A 13780-nucleotide genomic window follows, 5' to 3' on the forward strand; every position below is an offset into this window, starting at 1 on the left:
AGGGGGGCCACGTATTTAAAAAAGCTGATCCTAGTGCAAACATTACTCCATTTACCTCTGACATATAAAGCAAGCGTGATTTAATCAGTATCGAAAACAAGCAAAAAAAGTCTGCCCATGGAAAAGTCAATAAAACAAAAAAAGGTATATAGTATTTGTCTAACCCCAAAACAATGAGATAAATATGGGTCATCTTCAATTCATCTCTGTTGATAGTCAAGATCCACAGTTGACACACTGCACTCACTACCGTCCTCAGGTTGACCTGTAACTATAATTGCTCCTTCCTATAGCCCATCAAACTGCTCTAGTTCATCTGATACCCCACTGTTTTTCTTATATAACGTCCATACATTATAACGCCCAAAGGTTTCTTTCCTAATGAGGTATCCCTCTATATTCATTACTGTTATGTGCCTTGTTTTAATTTAAGCCTTAAGGAGATAGGAGTGTCACTACTTGTCTTATTTACCAGCTGACACACGCTGAAATGTAATTTTCCACAGGTGGTAGGACAACTAGGCTGGTTAGGGAGCCCAAAGGCTCAGACTCTTAGAAGAGAAAATAAAGGGATATACTTCTGTGCCCAGACTAGTTTTGATTTTGCTGCAGATGTTCTACGTTTGAACGCTGTGTTATAGATTTGATCTGCTAATCTTCTCATGGGCTTATTTCCAATTGATCACATTGGTCTTTTCCCTAAGAACCCAGCCAGTGACTTCAAATGATTGCGGATAACTTTCTTGCCCATTTATTTTCCTTTTATGGTGTGATAATGAAAAAATTGGGGAATATGCCTCATAGATTCCTTCTCCTAAGTGACTTTTGGGTGGACAGCTGGCTGTCATCTGGGGTGACAGGGTAAATGGGCTACGAGTCTCTCATCATCTTGCAGTCTAGCCAGGGCTTGCTCTTACAAGGTGGTGGCAGAGTTCCAAGGAAAAGAACAGAAGCATGCAAAGGCACTTGATGCCTGTGCTTGGAACTGCCACATGGTTACTTTTGCTTATTCTATTGGCGAAAGCCAATGGAGGCCAGACCACATTCAGGAGTGGGGAAATAGACTCTACTTTTGGACGGATGGAGCTATGCAGATAGCTACAAAGGACCTGCATAGAGGGAGGGGTGAAGAATTGTGGTCATTTTTGCAATCTCCCATGGCTACCAAGCATATATTCTCCCTTACTATGCCTGATATACAATGCCATTAAAATACCAGATTTTATGTATTAGTAGTAGCCTTTGTTCCATGTGGTGTGATACGAATAATACAGTGTTTGGCATCAGGATATCTAGGTTCCAGTTCTGGCTTTTCCAATAGAGAAAATACAGTAGCTTCCTATTACTGATGTAATAAATTGCCACATGCTTAATGGCTTAAAACAACAGGAATTTATTATCTCATGGTTCTGGAGGTCAGAGGCCCTAAATTAGTTTCACTCAGATAAAATCAAGGGGTCATCAGTCCTGTGTTTCTTCTGGAGGCTCTAGGAGAAAATCCATTTCTTTGATTTTTTCCTGCTCCTAGAGGCCACCTGCATTCTTTAGCTCATGGCTCCTTCCTTCATTTCCAAAGCCGTCAGAGTAGTGTTTTCTCTGATCTCTGCGTATATATCCTTGTATCTTTTCTCTCTGATGCTCACTCTCCTGCCTTCCTCTCATAAGCACCCTTGTGGTTACACTGGTCATTCTCAGATCACCCAGGGTAATTTCCTCACCTCAAAAATCTTTAAACTCAATCAAATCTGCAAAGTAATTTTTACGAAGTAAGCTAGCATATTCACAAATTCCAGTGATTAGGACTTGGACATTGTGGTGTGGGAGGAAGAGTGGGTGGCACAGGGGAATGGGAATAATTCAACCTGCTATACCAGGGTTCAGCAATCCACGGCCTGGGGCCGAACCTGGCCTGCCACCTGCTTATGTAAATAAAGTTTTATTGGAGCACAGCAGTATTCATCCTTCACATATCATCTGTGGCTGCTTTCATACTGCAGCAGCAGAGTTTTATTACAACAGAGATCACGTGGCCTGCAAAGCCTAAAATATTTACTATCTGGCCCTTTATAGATAAAGATTGCTGACCCTGTCACTAGATTTACTGTCACCTTGGGCTAGTGACTTAATCTCACTAAGCATCACAGAATCATAACTTTATAGACTTAGAAAGAATCTTAACAGTAATTTTGGTTAAACTCTACCCTATATGTTCTCTGCATAAATCACCTTTTCGGAATGACTGATAAATGGTCATTTAGCTCCTGCTCTAAAACTTGGAGCTAAAAAGAGCCCGCTGTCTCATGAAGCTGCTTAAGTTTATTTCAAACAACTGTAATTCTGAGACTGATAGAAAAATATTCTTTATATTGAGCAAAAAGTTTCATTTCTACGGCTTTCTTGCCTAGTCTTATTTCTGCCTTCTGGGGCTATAGAGAATAAGTGTAATCTCCCTTCTACCCGAGAGAACTTTAAGAATTTGATTCTGCTCTGATATCTCAAAGCGACCTGCATGATTATGTGGAGTGTCAACAGAAGGAGGGAGATGTCTCCGATACAGAACCTTGCTAAGCAAGCTCTTTTCTAGATGACAAGGATATCACCTCCCTGGACTCGGATGTCACTATCGCCTGGATTCAAGGGAGTTACTGCCCCATCGAGATTTTATGAGTTCCTACATTTGTGCCTGGGAAAGCTTCACCAGACAGGGTGGGTTTGGTTGTTAGCTTTTCCCTTTCGGACAAGGCAATACCACCTTCACTTCCTCTTTCAGTAAGCCCTCTGAGTGTGGCTTCCAGCTCACATGAAGTGGATGCCCAAGATCCAAATCCCCGTCCTATAATTCTGTTTCCAGCACCAGGAGAATTCAGTTGCTATCAGTAGGCTGTGATGAACTTTGAAAAACTAAGAAGCCAGATGATCCCACATCCCTCTACTGCAGAGGTGAAATGTGCTCCTAAGTAGGGGAAAAATCAAACAAACCCCTCTAAGGGCACTGTAGCGTTCACTGAATCCCCTGCAGGAGACCTGAACTGAGAACACGCCGGTCTTAGGGAGGCTGAGCCACGGCAGCCCTTAGAGAAAGGCTATCCATTCCCTGGGGGTGAGGTTAGCCAAGGGGACAGAGTTCTGCCAATTAATAAGATCTCAAAACAGCTAAATTGTCATTAGAGCTAAAAGCCACATCTGGATGTATCTCTTGTGTCCTATCCTGAGCCTAAAGCTTTCCTAGTGCTTTATTCACTGTTAATCCATTTACTGAACAATATTTATCAAACAGTTACTGTATGCTGGGCTTTGTGGAAAAAAAAAAAAAACCTCTTTGTCCAATTTCTCCAATTTGTCTTGAAATATCTTTGTCTTTTATTTATTAATAAACCTTGTCTAAAATCCCTCAGCAACGTGAGCTCTCTCCTTCCTTCATTCTTTATGTTGAATGACATCCTCATCATCCCCTCGTCAGCAAATTAGAAAACTGGGAATAACTCCATGTCCATCTTCGCTTCTCTTTTCTGTCTGGCATCCCATCCTACCAATTTTACTTGCTAAAAATTTCTTAAACCTATCCTGCTCCTTTCTATTTCTCCTTCCCACTGCCTTCATGTAGCATTTTCTTATCTCTGCCTACCTTTTCAGCTTTATCTATCACCACTCCTCATTCTGAATTTCTATCCAAAATTTCTGAACTGCTTGCAATTTCACACCTTCTCCCGCTTTTTCTTTTTTCTCTATCTTCTCGCCTCCCTGATTTTCCTGGCTTCCTCCTACTTGTCTTTTAATTTAGCCCAAGCATCTCCTCCAAGACTCCTATTTAATATTCCTTCCCCCACCTCCTGCCCGCCACCAGACTAGGTAGTGGCCTCTTTTCTGTGCCCTTGCAGAGTCTCCATACATCTTTACTAATGCTCTTTCCACTTTTCCCTTTTATGCTAGATTGCAAACTCCTTGAAGTCAGTGGCAACTCTTTCTTATTCATCTTTATGTCCTTGGTGTTCATTCAAGTTCTAGAACATAACCTACCCTCAACGAGTGTTATTTATTTCAATCAATACTTAAATCAATTTGATAGTATTCATGAGTTGAGGCTCCAGACAGAAGAGGCATGTGCAAAGAGAAATGTCGATAAAGTGATCTATATCCTGGGATATATCCTGGGACCACCTGTAGTAGCCCTGCCTCACATGATGAAGTTTCTGACAAGGATATGTACTGTTGAAACACATTCCTTTCATTAATAGTTATCTTTCTGCAATAGTAATAATTAGGATAACCATTTCTCTACTGTCTGCACAACTGGAAGAAACTCTTGGGAAAGGAAAATATATGAGATTTGTGATTTAAGAGACAGAGGCCAACTAACTTCTTTCCCATCGTATCCAGTAAATACTGAGTCACACAAGGGCCCAAACAGAACTACAATAGCAGAGTGCTGGCAGAGATTAGTGATGCTTTACTCCTGTTTTGTTTACCATAATGAACTGGTCAATAAACATCACAAATTGTTTATCTATATAAATCTTGACAGATTACTCTTTATGAAATCCATTTAGCAAGTGAGGTTTTCCCATAAGGATGAAAAATGAAGATTTTAAACAGATTGCAGGAGCAGCTCTGGCTGTACCAGGAGAGTCAGTGTAATAAAGGTTTCTTTATATTAATATTACAAAAACCATTTATCCTGGCAAAATCAATATCACAATTCATCTTAGTTTGGTGTTTCTCTTTGTAAGCTTAAAATGTCTTTCCCTTTATTACATATAATTTTGTTTTAATAAACGTGAAATATATTTCATTTAGGAGGTACTCTCGAGGAGGGATAACTTATAAAATGACATCAAACTTGTAGCTTATTTGCTAAAGAGTCTTGGAAATGTTGAAAATTATATTTGAGTGGCTGAGAAATGTTACAGGAATTATTTTACTTAATCCTTACTTACAAAATTATCCCCAGTGTCCTTTGGGCTAAAAACAAACTACAATATTCAGAAGCATCTCCTCCTGTGAACTTCATTTAGGGAAAATTCTCTCTTACTGAAGTCAAGCAATTATAACAAGTCAGATAAGTTGAATATAACAAGGGTTGGGATAAGAGACTATAAAATCAGAAATAGACACATTTAATTACTCAAAACATTGCATACTTTCCAGAGAAGTGATTTATTTATTCCATTTGGATTTGGAACTTAATATCCCATAGATATTGACATAGCTGCCTTGGAGTTATGTGTGTAGCTCTTGGCTAGAAGAAAATAGAACTATATCAAGGAAAGGAATTATGTTATACACTGGAAACTATTACTCTAAATGTACTATATGTAAAGTAAGTGTGATTGTCTCATGAGTGAGTGGTAATAAAAACTGAAATACTCAAGAGACACTTATTCATGAGTGGTGCAGTGATATATATTATATATATATATATTATGTATATATGCACTGGGAGAAGGCTGGCTCTTACTGTTTATATTCACCAGTATTACACTAAAAGCCTACAAACAATATATGCTAAACAGTAGCATATAATGAAATTAAGAGCAAATCAAATATTTTGTTGCTGCTATAATTTAATTTTAATTTTAATGCATAATTTTCTTTAATACTTAACCTAAACAAAACATCTATTTCAAATGGAATTCAGATGCAATGTGTGTAGATAAAGAATCTAATACAGTTGTTTGTGGGGGGAAAATGTCCTTTTATCATGACCATAAAAAGGGCAAACTAAAGTACAGTGGTTTTCAAGCGAAACTGTACTATATTTATTCCCAAGGGGATATTAGTCCATAAAACAAATTTGCAGCTTATTTGGCAGCCTTAGCTTTTATCGGCCTTTTTAAGGGTGTTGAATGATTACCCAAGAGATCACACTGTAAAAATTGCAGTGGGGTAAAGCAACTCTATCCATCCAGCATCTTTATGAGAACATATAGGTGAATCCATTTAATGTTGTTTTAAATGTACCACACAGAGAGTACCTATTTAAATATGAGTGGTTTCTTACATGTGCTGTTTTGGCTTCTCTAATACTTCATGGCACCAAAATTGTACATACTAATCAATACCATTGGCATCGGCTAAATGTTTGAATAATTCACTCTGAGGAAACAGGTTTTAGTTTTTATCATGGCAAAATCCCAGTACTGTTATTTTTACAGGAAACTTTGGGTCCAAGAAATTTACATTGCAGTAAAGTTGTCTCATATTTATATCATTAACATCTTTGCATAAATCAGAACAATGCTCTACTCTCCAACCATTCTGGATAAATGAGTTAAGTAGATACAATAGAAAATGAAATACAATTGATATTAAGGCATAGACAGAATTTGAACCTGTCTTCCTCAAGAAATTTGCTTAGTGGAATTTAGTCTTTATGGAACGAAATATAGAATTTCAAGACTTTTAGGGATAGCAATGATTCAACCCCAGTTTTCTTTTCCTTTTAGCACAAACAAAGATTTAAAAAATAAATTTTATTTACAAAATAAAAAAGCAGAAAAAAAGAAAACAAATTATCCATTTACCATACTCCACAATAACATTTGCATGAAATTCCATTTTTCTATTTTACAACTGAATAGTTACTTGAAAAGATACTTTTATGGGTACCTAATCTTAGCTGGCAGGAGAACTGCTTTTATGAGAGACAAAATTTACAATATTTTGAATTGATCACCTGGTATTCAAACTAATCCATAAGATATATCTATCATGGCATTTAAAAAAAGCAACATAACATGTTTTTTCCTCATTTATTAGTTTACAAAAAAAAGGCTTTATAAAGGTTTTATCATGAGCAGCATTTTGATAAAGATCTTTTCTGTTTTGTTTTATTTTGCCTATGATTCTTTAACTTGAGCATCCTTTTCAGTATGTTGGCTAGAACAGACCAACTTACTCCACAATGTTATTGATAGGTGTAACTTATACTATACTATTATAGTATACTATTATACTTATAATCAAAATGCTATTCTCTTTGATGCTTTATTTGTCTTGTTTTCAGATGTAAGCCTTGTAATTGTCATCTCTCAGGAGCCTTGAATGAAACCTGTCACTTGGTCACAGGCCAGTGTTTCTGTAAACAATTTGTCACCGGCTCAAAGTGTGATGCTTGTGTTCCCAGTGCAAGCCATTTGGATGTCAACAATCTATTGGGTTGCAGCAAAAGTAAGTGAACTCTGGGCCAGTGCTGGTGTGGGAAGCAGTGTCATGCAGGGAAGAGGATCTCATTGTTTTCTTTTTCCATTTAGAACTCATCAGAAAGGTTTAGGTACAATGTGGAGAATTTAGGTGAAAAAATGGAAAAATAAATTACACTAAATGAAATTTGTGTGCTTTTCCTTGATTAGATAATTGGAAATGAAGATATGATTATGCTTATAATGGGAAATTTACAATAGTTTGCTGGAATGAAATCATCAGTAAGATGATCAAAGTCCTGATTTCCCCTAGACTAAGAGTTTTCCCAAGACGCCGGACTGTCAGTGCTAAAATCAGGCCAGTACTGGAAAAACCAAAATATGGCTGGTCACCTTACCACACAAACACATTTCAAGATAATTTTCTATAACAAATGAGAGATTTATTCTTATTTATTATGAATTTTATATTCTTCTATCACCAAATTTTATGGGCACTATTGTACTATTGGTTGTTCACTGATATTATAATAGTTATTATTTATCACAGCATATTATTTACTCCAATAATTGATGTTCCTTTCTACTTTAAGTTACATAATTGTTTAAACATCTCTCACATTTATATCTTTAATTCCTTGAAGCCAAAGATTATATTTTAGTATCTTTTGACTTCTCAATACCATTCTCCAGTGCTTTGAGCTGACCTTTTAAGGTCACCTGCAATGGCATAATTTTATAATGTATTGGTTTATCTATATCTACTTTGAGAACATATGTCCTTACCTTTTCCAGAATTCCTAAGAAATGACTGCTGGGAACATGTGGTAAGGATCCTCCTATAACATATTGTCCTATGTGTATTCTCCTTGGGGTTTCCTGAGACAATCATGAGTTACAGTAACAGGAAATGCCACAAGTCATGACAGATCATCACAAACCAGCATGTCTGAGACTCTGCTATTGATGTTTAATGGAGAGAGAGAGAGAAACAAGGGCATATTGGGCTGCACAACAACTGTACTAGATTTTTAGGTAAGGGAAGACAGGGTGTAGCTAATGATTGACAAGACATATTTAGATTTTGTTCCTGTGTAGTTTCTCTTCAGTATCCTATATTTTATTGGTCTCTCTGGATTTTAGTATCAGTAAAACTATAGGTATTTATTGTCTTTTGGGAAAGATCTATCATAATTGCCTTTGTGTATTCGTATAGTTTAAACACAAATCTGGTTTTTGTTAGCCATTTAATTAATATTTGTCAGTCATTGATTAGCAATATAATTGATTCATTTATGTGCAAAAAAATTCCAGCATATACCTTTTGAATATGAGCTGTAGATCATCATTTATAATAGAATTATGACACCTTTACATACAACATACCTAATGTTAGTGATGTCTGATTGGTTCTGCCACTAATTTTGTGTGAAATTATTCACAACTGCTCTACTTTTTGCTACCTATTCTTTCTTGCATCTGAGATGTAATCTAGGGATTATGCTTCAGGCAAAACTGAATAGTCTGGTCACCGGAAACCTAGCCTGCATTTCTTAGTAATGGTAGACATTTACTTTCATATTTAATCTTTTCTTCTCTGGGCTAAACATTCCAGGTGTTTCTGATTTGTCATAATTAAAAAAAAACAACAAACAAAAAACCTTTCATATTCCTAATTATTCTTCCCTGGATATATTCCTTTTGATTTTTTTTATCCTTTTAAAATTGTGATCCTTGGTATTAAACACTCCTTCAACTGCTTGTGGTTATTGCTTGCTTCTGTTTTAGGTTTGAATGTAGCAAAATTTACAAAATGCTGTATAATGTTAAAAGCTCGGCAGAGGGAATTTATTAAAAAAAAAATTAAACAAGATTCCTGCCTTTAAAGGAGGTCAAAACATAGACAACAAGAGCAGGGAACACTGACAATAGAAGGGGAGCCTGGAAATGCAGATGGTGGGATGAGGGCAAAGGGACCCAGCCTTCTTTCCTGTTCTATCCTGATTTTCACATGGTACTTGCTTTTTATCTTAACACCGGCCACCTGAACAACTGGCTCCACAAAGATATGATGCGATTGAAAGAAAATGTCATGCTATCTATTGTTGAAACTATGAACTACTCACCTCGGGCTAATATTTCTCTCTGTCCAACAAATGTCAAAAATGTGTTTTCCTTTAAAATTAAAATGTCTCATGGGCTCCCTCTACATAGTTTGGGAACTCTGGTATAATAACTATTATTATAGTTTCTACTTCCCTAGAGGCCACTAACAATAATTTAGCAGTATCATCTGTGACTTTTTTGTGGGGGAGGGGGCAGGAAGTGAGGGTGGGACTCCTAGGATGTAATTTTTAAAGTACAGGAGGATTGAATTCAAACAAAGTAGGTAGACCCTCTCTTACAGTATGTCTCTTATTGGGTGATTTACTTATGTCCTGTCAAAATTAGTTTCTTGTTTTCAAAATGATAATTATTCTCTTATGCTTTCCTAGTGAATTATATTTCAGTTTTTTCTAATTTCTATGAACTTAACTATATATATATATAATTAGCCACTCATAGTTCTCTTGTGTTTGGGTCTTCTTGACACTGTTGTCATTGATATTTATTCATCTTTTTATCCACATTTTTTCTTTATTTCTACCTATCAGAGATCCTCTTTTAGATCTCCTTTTAATAACAGCTTTATTAAAGTATAATTTACACATCATAACTTTGATCATCTTAAGGGTACAGATCGATGGAGTTTAGTAAATTTATAATTGGGCAAACACAACTATAATCCAGTTGTAGAATACATTTTTATCATTTCAAAAAAGTTCCCCCTGCCTATTTCCAGTCAATATCTACTCTCACTTCTAGCCCCAAACAGCTGTATGGTTTTTAATTCAATAATTCTGCCTTTCCCAAGAATTTTATATTATAAAATCATACAACATAGACTTTTTACATTATTTAGGTTTTTGTATTTAGCTTTTTTCTCTTAGTAAAATGTTTTTGAGATTCAGCCTAGTTATTGCATGTCTTCGGTAGTTTGTTTCTCTTGATTACTGAGTAGTATGATATTTTATGGATATACTGTATTTTGTATATCTATTGATCAATTGATATTCAGATTGTTTCCAGTATTTGTCTATTCTGAATGTTTCCACAAACATATGGTTATAAGTCATTGTATAAACATACATTTTTAAATCTCTTGGGTACATCTGAGCATAAAATGGCTAGTTTGTATGGTGGGTGTACTTTTAATTTTTTAAGAAACTGCCAAATTATTTTCCAACATGGTTGTACCATTTTACATTTGCATTCGCAATTTATGAGAGATCCAGTTTCTCTGTGGCTTCAGCAACATTTGGCAATATCATCTATTTCATTACAGCCATTTAGTGAGTTGTAGTGTTACCTCATGGTGGTTTCAGTTTGTATTTTACCTAATGACTAACATTGTTGAGCATCTTTTCATGTGTGTTATTTGTCTTTGATGTGTTTTCTTTGGCAAAGTATCTTTCAAATATTTTGCCCATGTTTTCTTTGAGCTGCTGTCTTTCTAATGAGTTAAAGAATTCCTTATATATTGGGGATACAACTTTCAAGTATTTCCTGCCATTCTGTGGATTAGTTTTTCATTTTTTAAATAGTATGCTTTAAAAACCAAAAATATTTCAAATCTACTCTACAAATTACAAATCTAATCTACAAATTACAAATCTAATTTACCAAGTTTTTCCTTTATGGATCATAATTTTGCATCCTAAGAAATATTTGTTTCACTCAATGTAAAAAGATTTTCTCCTCTGCATCTTAAAGTTTTACATTTTTAACTTTTACATTTAGATCTGTGAAACGTTTTGAATTAATTTTGTAGATGATGTAAGCATAACATTTATGTTCTTTATTTTTATTTTTTGACACATAGATATCAAATCTTTCTGTAACATTTGTTAAATTACCATCCTTTCTCCATTGACTTGCCCAAGCAACTATGCAAAAAAATTGTATTATATATATAAACAGACCCAACATTACACTAATATAATTGTTTTAAATAATCTTATGTCTTTAAAATAATTTGAGGGAAGAAAGAATATAAATACATCACATACAGTCTTTAGTATTTATCTACATATTTACCATTTCTGGTGTTCTACTTCCATTCCCACAGATTCAATTTACTCTCCGTATCATTTCCTTTCAGCCCAAAGGATTTTTAAAATATTAAAAATATTTTAAAAGAGATGATCTAGAAATGAATTCTCTCAGTTTTTTAAAAATTATCTGAGAATATTTTTATTTTACTTTCAGTTTTTGATGGGTAGTCTTTTCTAGGTATAGAATTCTTGGTGACAAGTTTTCTTTTTTGTTTGCTGCACTCAACTTTGGGGACCATTCAGTCTGTTTCTATTGACTTTTTTTTTTTTATGAGTGTGGTTCATAGTTTTATTGAATATCTTGTAATTTGATGCAGAAAACTCTCAGGTTGTTAGATTATTGCTAGTAATTTGCATAGACAACCTGTGGAAAACTCTCTTTTCTGCAGTGTGCAGCTGCTGCTGTCTCTAATCAGTCTTTTAAATTTTAATGTTTACTTATATATAGCCTGGCTTCCTAGGGGTCACCCCTGTGTCTGAATTAGCCAATGATTTGGGCAAAGCTTGTGATCAAATACTGCAGACTCCTGGAAGACTTCCAGCTTTTGCCAATCAATTTGTGTGTATAGGATGGGGAATGCATTTATAGTTATAGCTAGTTCTTAATTCTCTCTTAGCCTTTAATTTCCGTTGTCGCTCTTGGCTTTCTCCCACACACAGTTTTCCAATGGCCCAGGCATCTGTGAAGAGCTGACTTACCTCAGCCCTTCTACGCCTCCCTCATATCCAGGGTCACCAGGTTTGTTTTTGGTAAATTCACCACCCAACCCAGCTGGGAGCAAATCCTCAGGTTTGCAAATCTGCAAATTTTTCTCTTTGTTCGCAATTGAATCTGCCACTTTTATCTGGCAAAGCTATGAATTTTTGCCCCTAACTCCCAAACCAAGTCCCCTCTGGTACCAAAGCTACTGGTATTTATAGGCTACTCTGGTTAAAACTAATATACCTGACTATGGAACTGGGGCTACGGGAGCAGCCCCAAACTCCTACTGTTCCTGCTCCCAGCTCTACCATTTTTAAAAGAATAAATGTTCTCCATTTGTTGTCTGCCTTGGGTTGTTTCTGAGCTCCCAGAAGTGATTATAATTTTTTCCAGTTTTATGTTGTCAAACTCTTCATGCTGTTATAATCAGAAGACTCTACTATCTCTCTTTCTTAAATATATTTTATAATTTTGTACTGATTGTTTTCTTTTTTAATCTCATCAGTGGAATACACTTCTACATTTTTTCTTTATAATCATCATCCACTTATTCCATATTAACAGAACCCAGAGCCTGGAGTTCATGGTCTAATCTTTCCCTGTAGTTAGGAATTGCTGTGTTATACTCATTTTCTGGCCTAAACGATATGAGTAGAAGTAATATATGGGACTCCTGGGATGTACCCTCCTAGGCACAGGGTGTTTATTCCATTGATGGGGGCTTGGTAGTCATCCACCTAGGGCCATGCAAAGCAAAAAGATAGAGGGAATCTAGGCACCTGTCTTCAGTGGGGGAACCTGTCTCAGTGCCACCAGCTGAGAGAGAGAGAGAGAGAGAGAGAGAGAGAGAGAGAGAGAGAGAGAGAGAGAGAGAGAGAGAGAGAGAATGTGAATATGTTTCATCTGCTATTCCTGCTTCTTCCCTGTTTCCAACCAATCACCTATTAAGCAGAATCATGTCCATATTGGTAGTTCTTCTCATCATTGTTTTCTCTTTTATATAATTACTAAGAACATAGTTTATGAATACATGATGCTCTTCTTTCAGCAGAATAAGACTCCCACACAGAATTTAGATGTTTGGAGCCCCCTCCAGCCATCAGTGATGTGTGTGTTCTCATCATCTGGTGTAAGATTTGAATAAGGAAAGCATTATCCATCTTCTCTGTTTGCTCAGACAACCTGTAGTATAATTCCCCAATGTCATTCCTACTCACTGTTCCTTTTATGCTTAAACATATGCTCTCCAGTGTTTTTCTGGCTTTAGACTTACGAGTTCCAGGCAGGATATGTGTGTGATCACTTTCCTATTAGGATATTAAGATAGAATATATTTTTCCCATTAAGTAAATATTTGTGTGTACCTATTGCCAAAAGAACTTTAAAATTCTTGGAATCTAAGAATCAAAGAGGCCTTGAAGTTTATTTTGAGAGTAGAGAAAAAGAAGGTAATATTTACTGAATGATTATTTTAATATGTGTATATATATACACACACACACACACATACTCATACTTACATATGCACACATGTGCAAACACACACACATACACACACACACACTTTATCCTCAGAATAAGCCTCAGAGGGAGACATCACTCTCTTACTCAAAATGAGAAAAATTTCAGAGAGTCCAATTAATATTTGACTACAATCATACAACTACCAAAGTCCCTGAGCTGGGTTTCAAGCTCATGGATCCCAAATAGATGAATCTAATCACAATGTTATACTTTTGTTCCTTAAAAGAGAATCTGGCATGTGCAGAGAACATTCTTGGCAA

The 13780-nt window shown here is 35.9% G+C and overlaps 1 protein-coding gene across 2 annotated transcripts in view; it reads left to right on the top strand.

Moving 5' to 3' along the window:
- USH2A (usherin) overlaps positions 1-13780 on the top strand; it is a 654133-nt gene that overhangs the window by 134262 nt on the left and 506091 nt on the right. For both annotated transcript variants that reach the window (XM_075997054.1, XM_075997053.1), the window contains one exon: positions 7004-7167. In XM_075997054.1, coding sequence (XP_075853169.1) covers positions 7004-7167 — 164 coding nt within the window. The remainder of the gene's footprint in view (positions 1-7003; positions 7168-13780) is intronic.

Source organism: Microcebus murinus, chromosome 23 (genome assembly GCF_040939455.1).
Source record: "Microcebus murinus isolate Inina chromosome 23, M.murinus_Inina_mat1.0, whole genome shotgun sequence".
Lineage (NCBI taxonomy): Eukaryota > Metazoa > Chordata > Mammalia > Primates > Cheirogaleidae > Microcebus > Microcebus murinus.